At 38.0% G+C, this 24,401-nt stretch overlaps 4 protein-coding genes across 4 annotated transcripts; 3 read left to right on the top strand and 1 right to left on the bottom strand.

Annotated features, from left to right (window-relative positions):
• The first annotated feature begins 1,601 nt into the window (after positions 1 to 1,601).
• LOC115706840 (uncharacterized) lies at positions 1,602 to 3,551 on the top strand. Its single transcript, XM_030634589.2, has one exon. It carries the CDS (start codon positions 1,858 to 1,860, stop codon positions 3,334 to 3,336), a length of 1,479 nt encoding a protein of 492 aa, XP_030490449.2. The 5' UTR covers positions 1,602 to 1,857; the 3' UTR covers positions 3,337 to 3,551.
• An 858-nt stretch (positions 3,552 to 4,409) lies between these two features.
• On the top strand, positions 4,410 to 6,932 carry LOC115705874 (thioredoxin-like 2, chloroplastic). Its single transcript, XM_030633321.2, has 4 exons — positions 4,410 to 4,991; positions 5,582 to 5,761; positions 6,099 to 6,263; positions 6,527 to 6,932. The coding sequence occupies exons 1-4, from the start codon at positions 4,788 to 4,790 to the stop codon at positions 6,662 to 6,664; spliced, it is 687 nt and encodes a 228-aa protein (XP_030489181.2). The 5' UTR covers positions 4,410 to 4,787; the 3' UTR covers positions 6,665 to 6,932.
• A 1,609-nt stretch (positions 6,933 to 8,541) lies between these two features.
• On the bottom strand, positions 8,542 to 9,801 carry LOC115705713 (cytidine deaminase 1). The gene has a single exon (XM_030633126.2). The coding sequence runs from the start codon at positions 9,632 to 9,634 to the stop codon at positions 8,696 to 8,698; it is 939 nt and encodes a 312-aa protein (XP_030488986.2). The 5' UTR covers positions 9,635 to 9,801; the 3' UTR covers positions 8,542 to 8,695.
• Positions 9,802 to 22,958: 13,157 nt separating this feature from the next.
• On the top strand, positions 22,959 to 24,095 carry LOC133039470 (uncharacterized). Its single transcript, XM_061118401.1, has one exon. It carries the CDS (start codon positions 22,959 to 22,961, stop codon positions 24,093 to 24,095), a length of 1,137 nt encoding a protein of 378 aa, XP_060974384.1.
• Positions 24,096 to 24,401: the final 306 nt, after the last annotated feature.

Raw genomic sequence — 24,401 nt, 5'->3', positions numbered from 1 at the left:
CTTGCTATTAGAAACTATTACAATACTCAATTATATCATTTAAATGAGTATTGGGACGTTGGGGAAATATTTAACTTGGAGAGGAGTTACAAAAACTAAATTTTGAGTTTTCTGGAAACAGTTTTTTAATGGTTATTTTTATGTTGTTTTATGGTTATTTTATGAACACTTGGAGCCAATTTTTGAAAACATCCATAAACGTACATGAATTGATTGAGCATGTTTTCAGCTCTCTTGTCCAACGTTTTTATTCTATTAAACACCAATTAATATGCTGGTAACAACCATGTGGTGAAAGACTTTGATTTTCATATGTGATCCTCAAAACACTATAAATAGAGGTCTTGTGTTCACTTTGGGAGTGAACAATTTTCTATCAAGAGAGCACATTGCTAAAAACACTATAGGCTTGATAAATCCAGAAAACTATTTCTATTTTTTTTCTTTTCCCTAAGTGCTTGTGGTAGGGGAAATAAGTTTTTGGACAAAGGTGTAAGACCTTGTTCAAGTTTTGTGATTCTCCTATTATACACTTGTGGTGTATGTGGTGTTGAGATTGCTCTCACATCTCTTTTATATTTATGCTATTTATATATTGTGTTTTATGTGTAGCTTATTGCTTTGAGTTGTAATTCTTCTCCTCTCTCCATATTCTCTATTTTATGTGTATATTTTGTTTAGTGTTGTAATATTATTTAATCTATATTTTTGTCCTTTGTATTATTTGTCATAGAGTTGTAATCTTGTTGATTTGATATTTCTATTGGAGAACAACAATTTTTCAACATTATATTTATAATTATCTCATTTTTAATATTTTATTATTAAATTTTCACTAGTATACTCCTTGTATTATTATTATTATTATTTAATTATTAAATTTTATATTTAACTTTACATTATTATTTTATACTTTTAAATAAATTATTAACTAAATATTAAATAATATAGGGAAATTCTATAATGTACCCCCTTAAAAAAGATGCATTGATACATCTCTATATGTTTTAGTATCCGAAATAATTTTTTACTCAATTTTTTTCTTATAGTCATGTAAATTATAGTTATTTAAGATATCTTGCAAAATTTTAAGAAATTCAAAAAAGTTTAAAACGTTGAAAACTGCGTTCAAATAGTGTGTTGCACGCGTGACTATTTTATTTTATACGAGTGTAAAATAGACTGTTTGAACATTATTTTCCATATTGTAAATTATTCCGAATTTTTTAAAATTTTGTAAGATATCTTAAATAACTATAACGTATATGAATATGAAAAAAAAAATAGACTAAATTTTCTTTTCTATATGTCGAAACAAGTAAAAGGTGTATCAGTGTATCCATTTTAAGAGAGTGCATTATAGAATTATCTAATAACATATTAAAATTTACATTAAATTAATGTTAAAATTATTACAAAATTATTATTTTTTTTACAAAATATAACTCAATTTTTACATTTACATTACTTTTGTGCTAAATATTGGAGATGTCTTCTATATGTTGCCATGGTGTAGAGTACTACAGCTTAGCAAATCATGCTTGTCCACGCCAAGACGTTGGTCCCCTTCTTAATTATTACATGCGGACGGTTTCAGATATGTAAAATGAGCTCCACAATACTACCGTAACGAAGCAATTTCTTCAATTAATCCTGACCGTCCATCCAGATTTGCAGCCAAAACAACTCGTCCCCTCTGTCTACCAAACTCTTACTTTGATTGACTTCCTCCATTGCTGTTCCTCAAATCCATCTTCATCTTCCACTAAACTCTTCCATTCCACTTCAAACATCAAACCCAGCATTTTCTCACATTTGTGATCCAAACCCATAACTCAAAACCCCAACTTTCATAGTATGGGTTCTGATTCACCCTCCATTTTAGCCCCAATTAAACCACTTCAGACCCAAGAAGATGACCCACCAAACCCAACGGAGGCTCTTCTCTCTTTCAGCACAGATTCTCCTTCTTCCAAGGATCCTTCTCGTAAATTCACGACTACGACCATTGTTTTCATCTCCCTACTCCTCGTCACCTGCGTTGCCCTTGCCGTCGCCGGAGCTTTCGCATTCCTCTACTTCTCGGCTCCAAACACGACGATCCGAACGAAGTCCGCTGCGGATTCTGAAAAATTGGCTCGCCCTCTCAAGAAACTCGATCATCCGGTGGTTCTGCTCATCTCCTCAGATGGGTTTCGATTCGGATACCAATTCAAGACCCCAACTCCAAATATAGGCCGCCTCATTGCTAATGGGACTGAAGCCGAATTGGGTTTGATTCCGGTTTTTCCAACTCTAACTTTTCCTAATCATTACTCTATTGTCACTGGTCTTTACCCTGCTTATCATGGTATAATCAATAACCATTTTGCGGATCCAAATAGCGGGGACTACTTCACCATGGCCAGCCACGAGCCCAAGTGGTGGTTAGGCGAGCCGTTGTGGGAGACTGTGGCCAATCACGGTTTAAAGGCTGCTCTCTACTTCTGGCCTGGTTCTGAGGTAATTAAAGGTTCTTGGACTTGCCCAAAAAAGTTTTGTCAACAATATAATGGTTCTGTTCCATTTGAGGAACGAGTTGATACTATTTCGAATTATTTTGATCTTCCCACTAGTGAAATTCCTGTATTTATGACCCTTTATTTTGAGGATCCTGATCATCAGGGTCATCAAGTTGGGCCTGATGATCCTCTGATCACTGAAGCTGTTTCTAAAATTGATAGCTTGATTGGAAAGTTGATTACTGGTCTAGAGAAAAGAGGTGTTTTTGAAGATGTTAATATAATCTTAGTTGGTGATCATGGAATGGTTGGAACATGTGATAAAAAATTGCTATTTCTCGATGATTTGGCTCCTTGGATTGAAATCCCTGGGGATTGGGTGCAGTCATACACTCCATTACTTGCAATTCGTCCACCTCAAGGCGTTGATCCATCTGATGTAGTCAAGAAAATGAATGAAGGGTTGAAATCTGGGAGGGTAGGGAATGGTGAGCATTTAAGAGTTTATCTTAAGGAGGAGCTTCCCAGTAGGCTTCATTATGTTGCTAGTGATCGAATTCCACCTATAATTGGATTACTCGATGAAGGGTTTAAGGTAGAACAAAAGAGAACCAACGAGAAAGAGTGTGGTGGAGCTCATGGTTATGACAATGCTATATTTTCCATGAGAACCATATTTGTTGGCCATGGTCCTCGGTTTCCAAGAGGGAAGAAGATTCCATCTTTCGAAAATGTTCAGATTTACAACTTGGTGACTTCAATTCTCAACATACACGGTGCTCCCAATAATGGGTCTGTATCGTTTCCCAATTCTGTTCTTTTGCCTACTCCATAAAATGTATCTTCATTGATGTTCTTCGTGAAGTAATCGAAGTAGTGAAAATGACAATGATAATGCCATTGCAGATAGGTAAATCTGTCATTATGGTATTGGGAACCCATGCCTTTTATCAGTGTATCATGATTATCATCGATATAGATACATCACTGGTAATGTATAATGTAATATGTGCTCAAGTAAATGCCAAAGAAATTTTTGCTTGTTAAAAATCTCGTGAAGCAGGACTAGTAGTGCTGTTTCTAGTAACTTTACATCACTTATTTTATTTATGACAACTGTTTATTATTAAATCGACATGTTTTGTGCTTTAATTTTCTTCATCTAGGCTCTAATTGTAAGGTCAAACCTCAAATGTTCTACAACTAGATCATGCATTGTACTCGTGTGTATGATTCTTCCCCTTACAAAAGTTATCCCCTTTCCCACGTTTTGGGAGAAAGGGCTTTCATAGCAGCTTTCACTTTTTTCTAAATATGTCCTTTCATTTGATTACTTTTACTATAAATAGACATAAATAGACATCTGAAAATTCTTACTGAAATGAAATAAATTGTTATACATAAAATAAATTCCTTCCATTGTCTATGGAACTCCATTTATCTTAATCTCTTTCATTTCAAATTCTAATAAAAAATTTGTGAGTAAATGAATAACCTCCATCTCAGAATAATATTATTCTGAATATAAGTTTACGAGAATTAATGTATACTTAAAAATGTACTGAAGCTTCGTACTACACTTAGTATCAAATAACATTCAAGTTTTGTTTTTCTTACCATGAAAGGTGCTTAAATAAATATATTGGAACCAGTTTTTTTTTTCTTATTAGGTGTTGATTATCATATTAAAAAAAAAGTTGATGCATGTATAATAAGATTTTCTTAGGAACCATTTCAGTGCCTTAATTGATTGAAGAGGAAGAAAACAACAAAAGCTTGAAAAGAAGGAAAGAATATTTAAAATTTGTATCAATTCTAAAAAAGTATGTTATTACATCCATTAATAGAAAAATATTGTAAAACAAACAGAAATATTATTAAAAAAGTTAGTTCAGTCACTAAAAAGTTTGATGGGAGAGAACAAGGCCGTACTTTGGTTCGGTAACCGGTAAAGGTTGCCACAAACTAAAAAAGATCAGCTAAAAAAAACCATTATATATATAACCAAAAAAAAAAAAAACACCCTCCATATTCTTCCATCCGTACGATCTGGTTCCAGGTTGATTGGCTCACAGTCACACTAGCGAGGCCACGAGAAACTACTGCTCCTCCTGGACCTCCTCTCTCCTCCTACGGCCTTCGTTTTTCATGGCCTCTCGCATGTGCTTCTGTTGACCCTTTTTTCCTACCTTACTTTCCTCATCTTTATAATATATATACATTTATATAAAGATCTTTACACAAGAACACACCATATCTGTTCTTTTCGATTTTTTATCTTTCTAAATGGCAGATGTTTTTCGAGTAGCACCACCACACCATTCACTTCGTTTCTCTTCCTCTGTTATCACCTCCTTCGCATCCTCCTTGAATTCCCTCCAACCGGGTCTCATTCCAATTTCCTACTCGGATAAGAGAGCTTATCCTCTTTCCTCTTCCTCTGTTACGCGCCTCGCTTTCAGACGTAGGGGCTCCTTGTCCTCGTTCAAGGTAATCCTTTTAGATTCCCCCCATCTACGAATTTCGCCTTATTTGCTTTGAATTTGATTTGGGCTTCGGTTAAATTCAGGTGAATTTACGACGACCCTTTTGCTTGTTAGGGTATTTGGTTAAATTCAGGTGAATTTTGATTTGGGTATTTACTTTTATTTGGAAAAAGAGAAATAAGAAAGGCTTTGAATTTTTCTGGAAAGGGGTAACGTTACACATTATTGTTTCGTATTGAATGATAACTACTGCTCATGCTCATGCTCATGATGAATGATAGATGTGATATTTTTGGTCAATTTTCCTTTTTGATGTACTATTTATAATTTGATTTGAGCTGACTTTGGTTTCTTTGATATTTTTGTCTCCATGTTGTTAATCTGATTAAAGAGTGTGTTTGCCTGTTAAGTTGGAAAGTGTCAAATGCTCATGTTGGTTTAGCATATACATAATTCCTCAGCTTCAGTTCACTTTGTTTTAGTGTTAATGGATATCTTTTGTTTTCGAAAAATCATTGGAAGAATGGTTTCGGTTTACTTTTGAATTATTGTGTCAAACTTTCCTGATGTGGTGCTATTGTTTGCTTTGTGCAGGTGCAGGCTGCTGTTGCTGAAACGGAGCAGCCAAAATGGTGGGAAAGGAATGCACCAAATATGGTTGACATTCATTCTACACAAGAATTCTTGAGTACTTTAGGTGAAGCTGGAGATAGATTAGTTATTGTAGAATTCTATGGAACTTGGTGTGCTTCTTGCAGGGCCTTATTCCCCAAGGTAACTACTTTTTGTTACTTAAAGTACTCTCTATAATTATCAATCTACCACTCCAGAAGTTTCCAGTTCTAAAAACTAACTTAAAGAGTTCTATGAAAAATCATATTCAGGGTATACTTTTTAGATAGATTCTTGATAAGTGGCCTCCGCACTTGTGAATCATTCGATATATTTTTTTAAGGCAGTAAGCCATGTCTTGTATTTGTATGTAATATCTGGAACTATTTCACTTCAGTGAAGAGTTCTACGATTCAACTCTTTTCCAATGTACCTTTGTTTATGGATGTGTTAATCTGTTCTGAGATGTATATATTTTTTTTGATTGCTTACATATCAGCTCTGTAGAACAGCTGAAGACCACCCTGAGATTTTATTCCTTAAAGTCAATTTTGATGAGAACAAACCTATGTGCAAAAGTTTGAATGTGAAGGTCCTTCCTTATTTCCACTTTTATCGTGGAGCTGATGGACAGTTGGAATCCTTTTCGTGCTCTCTTGCTAAGGTAAGTAACTTCAACCTTTTGTTTTTCTTCGTCTCATCATGGACATGTATACAATCAGCATCTTCCTCCTATGTAAAACGAGTTATTCTCTCTTAAAAGGTGACATTGAAGAACTTCTTACTCCATTAGCACACTAGCATATTCTAAACTTCATAATTTTTCCCATAGTTTGGACCAAAGGGTTTTTTCATTTATTTTTTAATCTCTCAAGAAGCTACACAATTTATATTTTGACATCTGATTCTTCTCAAAATCTTATGCAGTTCCAAAAAATAAAGGACGCTATTGCAACACATAACACAGCTCGTTGCAGCATCGGACCACCTAAAGGTGTTGGAGATATTCTACTGCCTGCAGTAGTAGCTCCTAAGGACAAGTCAACAGAATCACCTTCAGCATAGTGCGTTTCAATTCAAACACAACCATTGTACTAAAATGTCTATTCTTGCTAAAATTCAGCAAACAAACCCCAAAGTGAACTTGCATAGTTAGCTATCTAGTACCTTCAGTACATGTGAATTTCTCTGTGTAGAAGAATGTTTTGTCTGCATTCTTTGCTAATTTTTTTCTTACTTTTATATCTTTATAATGTGTAGTTAAAACTCTTGAACAAGAAAATCACATATTCCTGTTATATATTAAATTAAATAATGTGTTTTTTTGGGCTCATCTCATTCTTTTTGTTTTCTTATAATAATGTCCCAAAATGAATCTGAATCTGTATAAACTGCATGCAATAGTCAATTTCTAATTGGCCTAGTGGAATAAGAATTAAAAGGATTATTTATTATTATTATTATTATTTTTGAGTAAAATTCCACTTGCTGATTTTTCTCATGGTCAGGTGTTGGAACTAGTAATAAATATAATAAAATTTTGGACTCCTGCTACATACTACAAACAGAGTTCTCTTATCATATTCATGTCGTTTTTATGAACTAATGAACTACTTTAACTGTTGTAATTCCTTTTCTTGATGTCGTTTTTGTTTTTGTTTAGGTTGCTTGTATGTTGGTTTATATAGTCAATTATTCTTTGCCTCCCCTGCAAAAATTGGTCTCTATATACAGACCATATTCTAATACATAATATTGTTATAGCTATATGAAGAACCCCTTTCGATAAGTACTGTTATTGAAGTTGTTCTTTATTTTTAAGAGAACAATCAAAGTACTGTTATATGATGTAACTAAAATTAATAACAAAAGGTTTAAGAAACACAATCATTATTCATACACTCAAACATCACCCAATGATGAGAGAGAAGATTAATTAATATTCGATATGGCTGATTGAAATTTGATTATTCGAATACCACACACGTGGATATAATATCCAAAATTAATATCTAAGTATGCAAAATTGTATGTGTGTGGTACAAATAGCCACTAAACTATATTACTCTAATCGAAATAATGGTCTTTAGATCAAATGTTGTATACAGTCAAATATCACACATCGAAATGTATTACTATATATGAATGAAGCTTCCTACCTGCAATATTCTATTATACTTGTGCATTCAGCTACTTTTGATGTGTAATAGACTAATAGCCACGAAACTAAGTGGTGGAAGGAACTTATACAATAATATTATATGTTAAAAACTGACTGTGGATAGCTGGATTTTTGTGATTATTGCTTGCTCTTAGGGCCACATTCAATCTCTTTCATTAAATACTAATCCAATACTCAATAATGTTAATTTATTTTCCTTTTTGTTAACACTTGATAACCCCAAAAGTTCATTTGATGGAGACACATGTGAAATAATCTCTGGTTTATGAGTCAACTAAGAACAGAGCAAGTAGAGTAACTTTGGCTAGCACCTTTTTAGTTTTCACCTTAAAATTTCATCATAGATATTGTAGTTGTAGTGGCTTAAAAAGAAAGTGGCAGGAGTCTACTATTGTTTTGTAGGCAATTCTTTATGTACAAGTGCTGAAATTTATGAATAAAAACGTTGAAAGTGAAAATAAAGATGACGCAATATAAGAACACCAGTACCACTCAATTTGGCAATTATGAGTGGTCCAAAGCCCAACCCAATGAAATTCAATAATACGACTTAAACCAGTGATTGTACTTGTATGTCACAGTATTGTAAAGTAAACCAATAAATCAATTTAAAGAATAGTTTTGGGATATCACTGTTTTTTCATCTTTACAATAATCTAAGGCTTCATGAGGTTATTTTTTCTGTTCTAATGAAATGAATAATCAACCCAATTCATAATAATAATAAAAAAGAGAAGATTCGGATAACTGTAGCTTAATGTACACAGAAAGATCGATCATCTTCATTCATTTCATTTCATTGACTTTACTCAATCCAAATTCAATCCTTTTTCCATAATAACAATAAACCAAAATGGTTAGAAAAGGACTACAAAAGTTTATGATAGAATACACATTTAGTCATTTCACTCTCATCAACAAGAACAAGCCTTTTTACTGCAATGAAAAACCCGAAACTCGGAGTCTGGACATATTGACTGTAAGAGAAGTCTTGCCGTTTGTTCTTGTCTGATCAAAGCATCTTCCTTCTCTACCAAAAGGACACCCACAATTTTGTCGTACCCACCACCACCACCGGCGATATAAGCAACCAGAGCCGCCTGGACCGGTCCCAAGCTCGGATTATAGGCAGCTGATTCCATATAAGACCCTTTGTATATCTTTCCATTAGAGTCTAAAATCGCCACCCCAGAAGGGCAGCCACTGTACGGCGCGTGAGAATTGTTCGCAGCTTCTAAAGCCGCCAGTTTCAGTAGACCCACCTGGCCATTTTCGTCGCAGGAGGAGCCATTGGACAAGCTCTGGTGGGTTCCGCTCGAGAACGAAAACCCATTCCGGTGTGGCTCCAATACCAACGGCGTGTCCTTATCCAGTAGGTCGTCCGGTCCAAATCGCTGCGGTAAGAGATTCAGAAGCGGGTTGAACTTGTCCAATTCGGGCCGATCGGTTCCTTCGTCTTCGTCTCCGGTCTCCGCCGACGTGATCAGGATCTTGATATCCGGGGCTCCGCGGATTTCTTGGAGGAATTGGCGGCAATGGCCACAAGGAGCGGAGGAAACGGCGATGTAATCGAGACGGGTTTCGCCGTTGATGGAGAGATTTGTGACGAGGAATTGCTCGGCGTGAACAGAGTGGTGTAGAGGTAGACCCGGGAACTCGAGGTTGACGCCGATGAATACCCGTCCCGATGAGCCGTAACCGACTGCGCCGACGTGGAACTTGGAGATGGGGGGTCGGGCCAGGGTCTGGGCTGGCTTGACGAGGGAGGGGAGGAGTTGTAGGACTGTGAGGCCCGACTTGGTAGCCATGGCTTCGGCCTCGGATGCTTGGATTACGAATCTGGGTGGATCCATTGGTACCCGAATTCTGTGTTTTTGGATCAAAGAGAGAGAAACAGAGGAAATGAGTATTCCCGGAAATTAGGAAGAGGAGAGGGAGGAGGACAATGTGAAGTTGTTCACTAATTTATAGGCCAGCCCAAACAGATTAGATATTTTATTATTATTAATTAAATAGAAAAGCATAGAGTTTTGTATGGAGTCACTAGTTTCATTTTATTATCCAAACAAACTTATTATTACAGTAGAACCTCTATCCAAGAATACACTTAGGACCAAATAAATTATATTCCAATTGGGAGGTTATAACTAAATAGAGTTACACTAGAAAAAAAAAATAAAAAACCAAAAAATATCAATGTAACAATAATAACAATAGATAATCATTAATACTGTATCATAATAGAAATATTTTAGAGTAAATATCATTTCATAGATGTATTATAATTTAAAATAAAATTATTAATTTTACATAAATAAATTTACAAAATACATGTATATATTTTATTAAGATGTAATTATTCTTATATAGAGGTATACTTTGTTAATACGGGACTTAGAAAATGTATAACTAATTACAATTTAGAGGTTATTCTTATTTATAACTGGCCCAAATCAGGACTTGATTTTTTTAAAACAAATTAGAGGTTATTCTTGAATAGAGTATTCTTAAATAGAGGTTCTACTGTATTAATAAATAATAATTGGATTAATGTTGCTATTCACGTTTGTGGATATTTTAGGTGGTCTTTGAATTAGGTGAGGTTATGGGTATTTGAAAGGCTCTTAGTTAAATTAAAGATAAAAGATAAATGACGATCCTTGAGATAGATTTTTTTAGTAGCAGTTGAGGTCATTTAATCATTTAATAACGATCTCTCCTTTTGGTTTAATTATTGATAATTTAGTGATTGTTTATCAATATGCTAACAGTGTTTTGCTCATAAGTTTGTTAGAGCTTCTTATTCTTTTCCTTATCAAATTTTGAGTGGGAGTACTCTTCCTATTAAATTTATGTCTATGTTGTTAGACAATTTATCTTCTTGAATTTATTTCCTTAAAAAAAAAACTTTTGTTATTTATTACTAATATCACCTACAATTTTAAAAAACTTATAATACTCCTATTAGTTTCTCTACTCTATTCTCCTTTAAAATGCATTTATTAAAATTTCACCTTTATCTATTTTACCTCACATAAACTTTTACCTTATATCATACAACAAATTCTTTATTTTTCTTCTTTATTTTATTTAAATAACATATTTATAAATAGAATATTAATTTTTTTAAAGAATCACTATTCATCTAGTTAAATGTGGAGAAAGTTTTAACTCAAAAACTTATAAAGTAAAATAAAACATAAAATTTTAAATAAAGTCTTATTGGTGCCTAGTACTCTGCTCGTTGTCATAAATATATCGCTAACTAATCGTAAAACGTCACCAACTGATACCCAATAACAATGCTCTTGCAACTCATAGTCATTCCTTCTCTTATCTTATATTCTTATTACCAAAAGCAAAATAGACTAGAAAAGATTACTTTATTACACATCTCTTAATTCATCCATCTTCAGTCTATCATACGATTCATACCAAACAAAAAATTAGTCGTGAATGTAGAATGGAAAATAAAAAATATTGCCTCGTCAACAAGGATGGAACATAGAATTGTTGAGATGAGAAACCCACAAAATTATAATTAAAATAATTATTTTTAAAATATCTCATTAAAACTACAAGAAGGATTAATTTTGATAAATTTAACCACAACAAACACATAATTTATCCAAGTATTAAAACTCATTTGTCATTTTTAATATTTAAAAATAGAAAGAAATGACGTCTAATTCCGAATAGACTAACTAGCTAGTTCTTTTTTTTTTTTGGTGGTGTGATACTATATAAGGTTGACATGTACTATATATATTGTTACTGGTCTTGTGTTATTGTTGAGCAAAGTGTTTAAATTAATCTGGGTTTGTAACATAAATAGCTCAAATAGTAATATTTCCATTAACAATGAATGACATGTAGAGTATTTATTTAAATTTTAAATTATATATTTATTTATGCATCACCAAAATTTCATACATAATTTAGATTATGAACATTATTTTTTTATAATTCTTTTTTTTTTTGGGAGGCACTAAATTATGAATCGACATGTAAACATCACACATTAATATAAGTAGTACCCCACATTATTAAAGCCTCATATTATAGTTATGCTACCAAATTTCTATTGAGTAGTAAAATATATATGAAGACTAAAAAAAAACAGAGTGAGATAAATCTAAATAAAGGTTGAATAAAGCAATGATCATACGTGGTATTTAAACACACGTTTATGGCTGGTAATTAATTAATACAAAGTAAAATTTTGGTGCATGATAAGTCAAGTTATGATAAAATACAGAAGAGGTTGTTGATTGAAAGTGAAGTGTTTTTCTCATTATAAATTGAGATGTGGTGGCATTAAGGTGCTAATAATAGAGCTTAGAAGGCATTAAATTATATATTTTGAAGCAAAGAAATTAAAATGACTTTCTGTCTCTTTTGTAGCCATTAAAATAACAGTAATAATAAAATAGCATGTATGAGTCAATTCAACTTTGATTCCAATCTCTCCATCATATCTCCATGTGAGTAAAATGCAACCAAAATGAGGTATCATTCACTTTCACATGTAATATATAATATTCACAAGATAAGGGTAGTGTGCTATTCATACTAATTTAGGAATATGCATATCATTTACATATTATTATTAAAAGAATATGTCATCCAAATTTCAAAGTTGGTTCTCTTTCTAGGAAATTTAGATTAATCTTTTGAAATCACTGCAACCACAACAAACAAATAAATTCAATTAGTGGAGACTTAAGGAAGCTTTCAGAGTAATTTAAACTGTGTGATGGGGATTAAAATAAGAAATGAATATATCTTTATATATTTATATATATAAAGATAATACTAACCATTAATTTTGATAATCTCGATTGACAAAATAAAATAACATAATTATTATGGTATATTCATACTTCCAAGCTCTCATTAACTCATGTAGTTACTCAAAAAAGAAAAAAAAAAAGAATAATAAACTTCAGGGCGGGGATTTAAGCCTGAAAACTTAAATCCTACAGTAATAAACAAGCTCATCGATTGTATTATTTTCAGAATTCTTTCGAGTTAGCTTTCTTTGTTTGGGTCACGGTAAGTACCTTGGTATTTATAATTTATTACGTCGTTTTTTTCTCCCGTGTGTGAGATGTTGGGAAACCGACTGTGAGACTCTCTTTCTCTCCTTGTGTGATTTCTTGCGTTGTTACTGGGGGTTTGCCATTGTTTATGGATATGGAGGATAACGAGATAGTACAGAATGAGGATAGCAACCTGGAAGAATTGCGTTTACAGTTCATTGAGGATGCTACTATGGAGCTTGAGGCGGATTTCGAAATAAACAATGAAGTTGCTAAAACAGGGGTGTTGGCTAAGCTTTGTGGTTCTCGCCCTCTGTCTAGAGGAAGAATCAAACAAATTCTTACTGGTGTTTGGTCTTTGAGAGGAAAGTGGAGAATGAAATCGTTAGAAAGGGGCCTCTGGGGTTTCTTTTTTGATCTTCTGGAGGACAAAGAGGAGATTCTTAAACGTCGACCTTGGATTATCGCAGGTCAACTATTGAATATTCGTGAATGGCCCCTCGACGGAGCTTAGCAGAGGGTGCCTCTTAACAAGGCAGTTTTTTGGGTGGAAATTCATGAATTACAAACACCCTATCTTGTCTTTCAGAACTCAAGGGTTATTGGAGCTAAAGTGGGTGAGTTCTTGGAGCGGATGGCGTCGACAATAGAATCATAGCTCGTAGGGGCTTTCTAAAGCTCAAGGTCGATATATTCATCGATCAACGACTTCCGGCGGGTTTTTACTTGAGCATTACGAGAGGGAGGAAGGAATGGATTCAATTCAAGTATAGGAAAGTGCCCAAGTTGTGTTTCAACTGTGGATATTTGGGACATGACAGTAGTAATTGTTCAAGAGATCGTGCCTTTGCTTTCCCTCCCATTGGGAAAGCCGTGCCTCTCTATGGGCCATGGATTAAAGCTACAGTGCCTATTCGAAGTTGTTTTGATACCAAAGGTCCTCTTCTTCTCCGGGAAAGGGCTGAGACGTCGGAGGCGAATCGGGCAGCAGGGAATATTCAGGCGAATGGTACGGTGACCCCTGAGGCGCTTGGTACTGAGGCGTGTGCGGAGGCCACTACCTCGTCTGCAGAGGTCGTACGTACGGTGAGTACGAGCAAAACCGTTATGGGAATTTCAAAAGGAACCACTGGGGCATCGACACCTGGTAAGACAGCTGGGAATCCTAGGGTGTTTGAGGAGATCCATCCTATGAATCTTTTGGGCAAAAATCCAGATGACGATAATGTCTTGGTCTGTATGATGGCCCACGTTGGTCCAGATGCGGCCCAAGTCGTGGAAAGGCCCCATCATGAAATATGCAAATCGCGCACCCCACACCTTCATCCTGAACCCGTATTTATTGATGGGCCCATTAATAATGTGGAGGAGATTACTAATAAGTTACATGGGCCTCTTCTTGAGGAAGGGGTGAGCCTTCTTGACAATAGTGATAAATGGTTTCATTCTAAAGACTCATCTGCTTTGTTGGGCTCTGTCTCAAAGAAAAGAAAGGCTTTGGGTAATGTGACCCCAATTATCCATCTGAAGCCGAATGTATCATCTTCCTCATCAGAGATAGTGGTTGTAAAGCCCGCTTAGTTAATTTGGAAATTAGCAGTGTTTATGATTAATTATGAAAATTATTTATAGCTATTTAAATAATTTATTATACTGTTATTTATGGAATTCAGAAATGCATGTTTATGTCATTCAGTAGTTTTCATATTTTGCATTTCCGGTGCCCGATATTTTGGAACTCGGCGTTTGGCTCAGTAGAAATCACAACTTAGTATGTTAGTAGTTTGGGACGAGTTTTTAGACATTGGCAATGTCGGGAATGGCCGGAAATTTAGAATTTCCCAAAAATACCCCTTTAGTATGATTTATGTGGTTTTAGTGTGGAGGGCAAATTGATCTTTTTGCCCCATTAGTGTTTTGTCTTTTGTGAAATTATTATTGAAAAATAAATGTTATTTGTTTAATTAGTGGCTGAAATAAAATGATATAAGTAGCTTTTATTCATTCTCTTCATTTTACAAAAAAAATACTATGTTTAAAAAATAGAAATTGGAAAAGCTCTCTTTCTCTCTTTCCCTCTCCTTTTCGGCTGGGTTGTGCAGCAAGGAAAAAGGGATTTTTCCTTGTGAATCTTGTAGTTTTCAGCAAGTGTTGGGTGATCTTTGAAGAGGTATTCCTTTGTCTAATCTTCTTATCTTGTTTCTTGAAGTTTTTGAAGTAAAATGATAGGTTGCATGTAGTTTTGGATGGCTGTTGTTTATTTGTTGTTTGCAGAAGCTTAATTAGGTCTAAAATGATTGGTTTATCTAGGTTTTAATGCATGCTTACTATCAAGTTTAAAGTTATGATTTTTCTAAGCTAAAACTATGATTTTTGAAAGAAATTGTTTAATCTGTTGCTGGGTGTTGCTGGATGTTTTTAATTGTTTTCAGAGGCTTAGATATGCTTGTTTAAGTAGATTGAAGCTAGTTTGATTGCATGTTAGGTGGTTTTGCTCAAGTTGGAGTTTAGAACTCAAAGCTTGAGCTTTAATGGCAAATTTCGTATCTGTGATTTCTGGGTTATTTTAATGCTTTGAAAATGTTCTTTGGGGTATTTAGAACAGGTCTGGAAGGTTTGGTATGAATTGGGTTTGATTTGATTGAGTTAGGAATTTTTGAAAAATTCCTGCGAGGAACCGGAATTCCGGTTGTGCAACCGGAATTCTGGATGAGGGTCCAGTAATTCCCAGAACCGGAATTCCGGTTGCAGAACCGGTCTGCCGGTTGGGGAATTTTCAGAACCCGTGTTTTTCCTCGTTTTTATGTTTTAGGGGGTATTGCCATGCTTTTTATCGATAGGGAAACTTTTAGTTCCTAGTTTAAGTCCCCGGGAAGTGATTTAGCGTGTCACTTATAGTGTTGTGATTTTTATGGTTTAGGAGCCTGTAATCCGCCGCTCAGCTAAAGTTCCAGTCAGGTTGACCGGCACACCTGAATTCGAAATCCAGGTAAGATTAGTATAACAGTATGCATATGTAGATTACATGTTTAGCGTGCATGTAGGAAGCCTGTTAGATTACATTAGTTATGTATGTTGGCTTCGAACCATCCAACCCTGTCACGCTCTGCATGACAGCCGGAGTATGACCAGCAGCCGGAGTATGACCGGTTCGACCGATCAGGCTGACACTTGGTTGGTGGTTCCGTACTATTGACGTATCCCGTCGGTACAGGCTGGAGTATGACCAGCAGCCGGAGTATGACCGGTTCGACCGATCAGGAGGATATAGTAACACGTCGGTACAGGCTGGAGTATGACCAGCAGCCGGAGTATGACCGGTTCGACCGATCAGGTTGTTACGTGTCAATAGTACCGTCCCTATGAACGTTCAGAACTCAGTACCATGTTGGACATGGCAGTAGTGGCTCAGTACCGTGTTGGACACGGCAGTAGCGGGACTCAGTATCGTGTTGGACACGGCAGTTAGGGTTATGATCAGGGGTATGGGCGTCTGATCATAACCGAGATTATGTATGAGTATTATTATGCTTTTCTTACTTAGGCCTGGAGCGTACGATCATCGGGACAGCGAGGCTGATTTTTGTAACTGGTCGCTAGGCGACATTTATTTTGTGTATCAGTTAAACAGTTAAATCTTTTTGTAAATGATTTTATAATCGGGATCCCGAGTCTTTTGTAATATTATTTTACAAGTTTAATTAAAAAGCAAAGATTTTAATTAATCACGTTTTTCCATAAACCTCGTTGATTAGCAACGAGCTGCACAGCATGTTTAAAAATCACGTAGTACGCCTATGTTGGTTAGGGTGTTACAATTTGGTATCAGAGCCGCCAGGTTGTCTTCCGAAGATCGTCACGACATGTACAATCATCATCAGCAGTTAGCTCGTTTCACGGTTTAGTAAGCCTTTATTGCTTTAGTAGTTTATTTTATTCAGATATGAAAAAGAAAAGCCTGTTAGGAAGCATGTTAGTAGCCTGATAGTAGAATAGGCGCATGTTTCGTTTTTAATTTCCAAATTAAGCGGCATTATTAAGCTCTCCTTGAATACGACCTGATATGCCAACTCTTGGTTTCGCAGGCGGTTCTAGTTAGATGGACGCCAGGCGGACTACCAGGAGTCAGGGCAACTCCGTAGGGTCGAACCAAGGACAGGGAGCTCAGTTTCCCCCACCTGTTAGGGGCCGAGGTAGAGGTCCCCGAGGCAGGGCTCGTGGGCGGGGTGATGAGAACCCGCCACAGGCTGCCCAGGCTCCCCCAGCCGATCAGGGAGCCCGGAATTGGGAGTTGCGGTTTTCGGAAATGCAAGCCCGGATTGAAGAGCAAGACCTTGAGATTCAGAGGTTGAGACAGCAGGGTGCTCCTGCAGTTCCAGTGCCCATAGTTCCAGTGGCACCTGCCCCTGCTGCCCAGGCCGAGATAGTGGTGGCGGCCAATAGATTGGAACCTCTGTACGAGCGGTTCCGGAAGCAAGCACCTCCGGTTTTCCTGGGAGGTCCGGACGTGATGAAAGCCGAGCAGTGGCTGACGGTGATTACCAAGATTTTGAACTTCATGGGTGTCACCGGTAACGATAGAGTGGTGTGTGCCACTTTCCAGTTCCAGGAGGACGCTCTGGTCTGGTGGGACATGGTGTCTCAGATCCATGACGTCACCACCATGACCTGGGAAAGGTTCCTGGAACTCTTCAACGCAAAGTACTACAACGAGGCGGTCAGAAGCGCCAAGAGGAAAGAGTTCGCTCACCTGACCCAGCGTGAGAATATGAGCGTCACTGAGTATACTACTCAGTTTGATCTTGGCGAGGTTAGCCTCGGGAATTGTGCCGACCGACTTCAGCAAGAGGGAGAAGTATCTGGACGGGTTGAATGCCAAGATCAGGCATGACTTGATGATTACCACAGACGATAGCACCACCTATGCTCAGATGGTGGAGAAGGCACTGCGAGCTGAGGGCGCAGTTGGGTGTATGTCGGAGTCAGCTAGTACTCTGGTGAGTGGCGGGGCTCCTACCCCTCCTGCATCAGGCTTTAGCAGGGGGAGTAGTGGTTCGGCCATTGACCAGAGGAAGAGAGCACCCACTACTTCCGGTGGCTCGAGTCAGAACAAGAGGTTCCGGGGGAACCAGAACAGAGGGAGTCGTCCTGGTGGTACTGAGACCCGATTCTCCTATCCCGAGTGCCCTAGCTGCAAGAGGCACCATCGGGGTGAGTGCAAAGGTCAGGGATGCTTTCACTGTGGCATGCCCGGACACTTCAAGAGGGATTGTCCCCAGCTCCGATCAGAGGCACCGAGAGCTCCAGCGATACCCACTCCAGCCAGGGTGTTCGCTATCACTCAGGCTGATGCAGATGCCAGCCCATCAGTTGTCACAGGTCAGCTTTCTATTAACAACTCGCTATATTCAGTGCTGTTTGATTCTGGGGCTACACATTCTTATGTGGCGGCCAGAGTCTTTAGTAAATTGAGTAGACCGTATGATAGATATGAATCAGGGTTTGGAACCCTATTACCTGGCGGAGAATTGGTTATCTCCAATAGGTGGATTAGGTCTATGCCGATCAGGATAGATGGTAGAGAGTTAAGTACTGATGTGATAGAGATGAGTTTAGTCGAATTCGATGTTATTTTAGGAATGGATTTCCTATCTAAATATTCGGCGAGCATTGATTGTAAAAGGAAGATGGTGATCTTTCAACCGGAAAGTGAAGAACCATTTGTGTTTGTTGGTTCAGTTCAGGGATCTCAGATCCCGGTGATCTCGGCTATGTCAGCTAGAGAATTGTTGCACGGCGGTTGCTTACGGTTTCTGGCCGTGGTGGTGGACACCACTCGGCCAGATACCATTTGGCCAGAGGACATCAAAGTGGTTCGGGAATTTTTGGATGTTTTTCCCGAAGAACTTCCAAGGTTACCACCTCAGCGGGAGATTGACTTCGTGATAGACTTGGCACCAGGGGTGGAACCGGTTTCCAAAGCCCCGTATAGAATGGCTCCAGCTGAACTTAAGAAAATAAAGATTCAGCTCCAAGGGTTGCTTGACATAGGGTTCATTCGGCCCAGTGTGTCACCCTGGGGAGCCCCGATTTTATTCGTCAAGAAGAAAGATGGATCTATGAGGATGTGCATCGACTACAGAGAATTGAACAAGCTGACGGTGAAGAATAAATATCCATTACCTAGGATAGATGATTTGTTCGATCAGCTTCAGGGAAAGACGGTCTTTTCTAAGATTGATCTCCGTTCGAGTTATCATCAGTTGAGAATCCGAGAGGAGGACATTCCGAAGACGGCTTTCCGCACTAGGTATGGACATTATGAATTTCTGGTTATGTCATTCGGACTAACCAATGCTCCTGCAGCATTTATGGACCTGATGAATAGAGTATTCAAGGATTTCCTCGATATCTGTGTGATTGTGTTTATCGACGACATCCTCGTGTACTCTCAATCAGAAGAGGAGCACGAGTTACATCTTCAGATGGTACTGCAACGGCTTCGGGAACATAAGCTTTATGCCAAGTTCAAGAAATGTGAGTTTTGGTTATCTCAGGTGTCCTTCCTAGGGCACATTGTGAGCAAGGATGGGATCAAGGTGGATCCCGGGAAGATTGAATCCGTCAGGGATTGGCCGAGACCGAAGACAGTGACAGAGATCAGAAGCTTCTTGGGTTTAGCTGGGTACTACCGTAGGTTCGTCGAAGGGTTCTCTAAAATTTCAATGCCCCTAACCGAACTTACAAAGAAGAATCAGCGTTTTATCTGGTCAGACAAGTGCGAGGCTAGTTTCCAGGAGCTAAAACAGAGGTTGATTACCGCTCCAGTGCTAGCTTTGCCTTCAGACAAGGAGAAGTTCGTAGTTTATTGTGACGCATCCAAACGGGGTTTGGGGTGTGTATTGATGCAAGCCGATCGGGTTATTGCTTATGCCTCCCGTCAGTTAAAGGATTATGAACAGCGATACCCGACTCATGATCTAGAGTTGGCCGCAGTGGTTTTTGCACTGAAGATATGGCGGCATTACCTTTACGGGGAAAAGTGTGAAATCTGTACCGACCATAAAAGTCTCAAGTATTTCTTTACTCAGAAGGATTTGAATATGAGACAGAGGCGTTGGTTGGAATTAGTGAAAGATTACGATTGTGAGATCCTCTATCATCCCGGAAAGGCCAATGTAGTGGCCGATGCCCTGAGCAGAAAGGGTCCCGGGCAAGTAGCTAGTATGGTTCAGATCTCACCTCAGTTAGCAGAGGATATGGTTAGATCCAGCATTGAGTTTGTGGTAGGTCAGCTTCACAACTTAACGCTGCAATCTGACCTGTTGGAAAGAATAAAAGTCGCTCAGATGACGGATCCAGAGTTAATGAAGATCCGACATGAGGTGTTGGCTGGTCAAGCCAAGGACTTTTCAGTGTCAGACAGTGGGATGCTTTTGTATAAAGCCAGGGTTTGTGTTCCGAATAGTGTGGAACTTAAAAATAAGATCTTTGAGGAGGCTCATTCTACCCCGTATTCTCTGCATCCCGGCACCACTAAGATGTACCAAGATTTGAAACCGTACTTCTGGTGGAGCGGTATGAAGAAGAATTTGGTAGAATTCGTATCGAGATGCCTCACTTGTCAGCAGATTAAGGCTGAACATCAGAGACCAGCAGGGTTGTTGCAGCCTCTAACCCTACCAGAATGGAAATGGGAAGATATTGCGATGGATTTTGTGGTCGGGTTACCTAGGACCACGGGTTTATTTGATTCCATCTGGGTAGTGGTGGATCGATTTACAAAATCTGCTCATTTTCTGCCGGTTAGAACAACATTTACAGTGGATCAGTTGGCAGAGTTGTATGTCAGAGAGATAGTGAGACTTCACGGGGTACCGAAGTTTATAGTTTCGGACAGGGATCCGAAGTTCACCTCCAAATTTTGGCAAAGTTTGCAAAGAGCAATGGGTACAAAGTTGAAATTTAGTACAACATTCCATCCTCAGACAGATGGTCAGTCCGAAAGGACAATTCAGATATTGGAGGACATGTTGAGAGCCTGTGTTATGGACTTTGAAGGCTCATGGAATAAGTATCTACCGTTGATAGAATTTTCTTACAACAACAGTTACCAGAGTACGATAGGGATGGCTCCCTATGAACTGTTATACGGTAGGAAATGTAGATCTCCTATCCACTGGGATGAGACAGGGGAGAGGAAATACCTAGGTCCAGAGTCAGTGCAGCGGACCAATGAGGCAATAGAGAAGATAAAAGCTAGAATGCTTGCCTCACAGAGCAGATAGAAGAGTTATGCAGATTCGAAACGCAGAGATGTTGAGTTCCAAGTAGGGGACCATGTGTTTTTACGGGTGTCTCCGATGAAGCGGATTAAACGTTTCGGGAAAAGAGGCAAGTTATGCCCTAGATTTACAGGACCTTTCGAGATTCTCGAGAAGATAGGTCAAGTGGCATATCGGTTAGCATTGCCTCCACTTTATCGCCAGTTCACAACGTATTCCATGTCTCGATGTTGAGAAAATACGTTTCAGATCCCTCTCATATACTCAGTTATGAGAGTCTTGAGCTACAGCCAGACATGACTTATGAGGAACAGCCAGTGCAGATCCTGGATAGAAAGGATAAAGTCCTTCGGAATAAGACCATAGCATTGGTCAAAGTTCTCTGGAGAAACAGCAAGGTGGAGGAAGCCACCTGGGAGCTAGAGTCAGATATGAGAGCTCAATATCCAGAGTTATTCAGGTTAGATTTCGAGGACGAAATCCTTTTAAGGGGGGGATAATTGTAAAGCCCGCTTAGTTAATTTGGAAATTAGCAGTGTTTATGATTAATTATGAAAATTATTTATAGCTATTTAAATAATTTATTATACTGTTATCTATGGAATTCAGAAATGCATGTTTATGTCATTCAGTAGTTTTCATATTTTACATTTCCGGTGCCCGGTATTTTGGAACTCGGCGTTTGGCTCAGTAGAAATCACAACTTAGTATGTTAGTAGTTTGGGACGAGTTTTTAGACATTTGGAATGTCGGGAATGGCCGGGAATTTAGAATTTCCCAAAAATACCCCTTTAGTATGATTTATGTGGTTTTAGTGTGGAGGGGCAAAATGGTCTTTTTGCCCCATTAGTGTTTTGTCTTTTGTGAAATTATTATTGAAAAATAAATGTTATTTGTTTAATTAGTGGCTGAAATAAAATGATATAAGTAGCTTTTATTCATTCTCTTCATTTTACAAAAAAAATACTAAGTTTAAAAAATAGAAATTGGAAAAGCTCTCTTTCTCTCTTTCCCTCTCCTTTTCGGCTGGGTTGTGCAGCAAGGAAAAAGGGATTTTTCCTTGTGAATCTTGTAGTTTTCAGTAAGTGTTGGGTGATCTTTGAAGAGATATTCCTTTGTCTAATCTTCTTATCTTGTTTCTTGAAGTTTTTGAAGTAAAATGATAGGTTGCATGTAGTTTTGGATGGCTGTTGTTGTTGTGTTTATTTGTTGTTTGCAGAAGCTTAATTAGGTCTAAAATGATTGGTTTATCTAGGTTTTAATACATGCTTACTATCAAGTTTAAAATTATGATTTTTCTAAGCTAAAACTATGATTTTTGAAAGAAATTGTTTAATCTGTTGCTGGGTGTTGCTGGATGTTTTTAATTGTTTTCAGAGGCTTAGATATGCTTGTTTAAGTAGATTCAAGCTAGTTTGATTGCATGTTAGGTGGTTTTGCTCAAGTTGGAGTTTAGAACTCAAAGCTTGAGCTTTAATGGCAAATTTCGTATCTGTGATTTCTGGGTTATTTTAATGCTTTGAAAATGTTCTTTGGGGTATTTAGAACAGATCTGGAAGGTTTGGTATGAATTGGGTTTGATTTGATTGAGTTAGGAATGCTCCGTTCAATCCTGGAAAATCGTCGCCTAAGAAACAGTCTTCAAGTTCGAGTAAGAAGAAGGGTCGCAGAGGTTCTCTCAAAAACAAAGCCATTGTTACTAAAGATCCTCCTGAGATAGTTACCAATGAACCAGGTACCAACTCTAATTGTACACTCTTTGAGAATGAAAATCAACTTTTTGATGTTAGAATTGAGCAAAATTTTCAATTGGGCGAGGAGGCGGCCCTTACCATGTCCCCCCACCCCCAATGAGGGCCCTATCCTGGAATTGCCGCGGTCTTGCTAGACCGGCGGCAATCCAAGCTCTCAAGGCTTGGGTAAAGATGTTAAGGCTTGATTGTTTGTTCTTGATGGAGACTAAAATAGGTGTTTCTCAAATGGTTAACATTTGTAGAGGGTTACAATTTGATTATGGCAAGTATATCCCTTCTCGTGGTATGGCGGGGGGTCTCTGTTTTTTATGGAATAAAGATGCAGGCATTGAGGTAACTGAGATTCTAGATTCCGGATTCCTTTGTAAGGTGGAAGATAAAGCGGTAAGGCATGTGTGGAGTCTTTTAGCAGTTTATGGCACGCCTTATGAAGAGAAAAAATCGGATTTCTGGGATTTTATGACTTGTAAGATTAATTCCCAGTCGGGGCCTTGGGCTCTCATAGGCGATCTAAATGTCATTCTAAACAATGAAGACAAATCAGGTGGTAGTGCTTTTATGCGTCGACATGGCGCAATTCTTCAGAATTTCCTTTTTTCAACAGGAGGTGTCAATTTGGGTTACAGTGGATGTAGGTATACATGGCAGAACAAAAGGAGTAATGGCCATCTGGTCAAGGAGCGTCTTGACAGGGTAATTGTGGACACGGATTGGTTAACTGCTTGTCCTTCGGGGGGTGTTCGCAATTTTCCTATCACCTGTTCTGGCCATAGTCCTATTTTGCTCGATTCCTGTGTGACTAAACCCAAAGGCTTTCGGCCTTTCAGATTTTTCGAAGCTTGGTTTAATGATCCGTCTAGTTGGGATGTGATTAAAGAAGCTTGGAGTAGGGATGTTTCCAGTGAAGAATTAAGCTATTTGGGGAAGAAGATCAACAGAACTCAAAGTGCTCTCAGATGGTGGAGTAAACATGTTTATGGAGATTGTGATATGCGTATAAAGAATCTTGAATTGGAGCTCCAAGCTCTTCAATCCAAAGAAGCCCATGAAGTTGATTCAGTGGCCGAGGCTACAATTTTAAATAATCTGGGAGAATTGTGGAAACGCAAGGAATCTCTGTGGAAACAAAGGTCTCGGGAAACTTGGTTGGCTAAGGGTGATAGAAATTCTTCGTTTTTCCATGCCTCTACGGACGGTGGTTCGGAGAAAGAGGAACCATATATGGAACCTTAAAGATCCCGGTGGCAATATTGTCTCGAATGAGAAAGATATCGGTATCATCCTTAATGATTATTTTAAAGATCTCTTTGAGTCCAATGGTCCTTCGTCTTTCGAGGATCTTGATTCTTTGATTTCTAATTCCGTATCCTATGACGAGAACCTGAAGCTCATTGCTGTCCCTGATATGGAGGAAATAAAAGATTCTGTATTCCAAATGCATCCTTTAAAAGCCCCGGGACCGGACGACCTCTCGGGTTGTTTCTTTAGAAAATGCTGGAACATTGTGGGAGAAGATGTGGTTCATTGTATTCAACAATT

The sequence above is a fragment of the Cannabis sativa genome, chromosome 1 (assembly GCF_029168945.1).
Source record: "Cannabis sativa cultivar Pink pepper isolate KNU-18-1 chromosome 1, ASM2916894v1, whole genome shotgun sequence".
Taxonomy (NCBI): domain Eukaryota; kingdom Viridiplantae; phylum Streptophyta; class Magnoliopsida; order Rosales; family Cannabaceae; genus Cannabis; species Cannabis sativa.
Note: the sequence above shows the minus strand (reverse complement) of the source record. Positions and strands in the feature narration are given on the sequence as shown.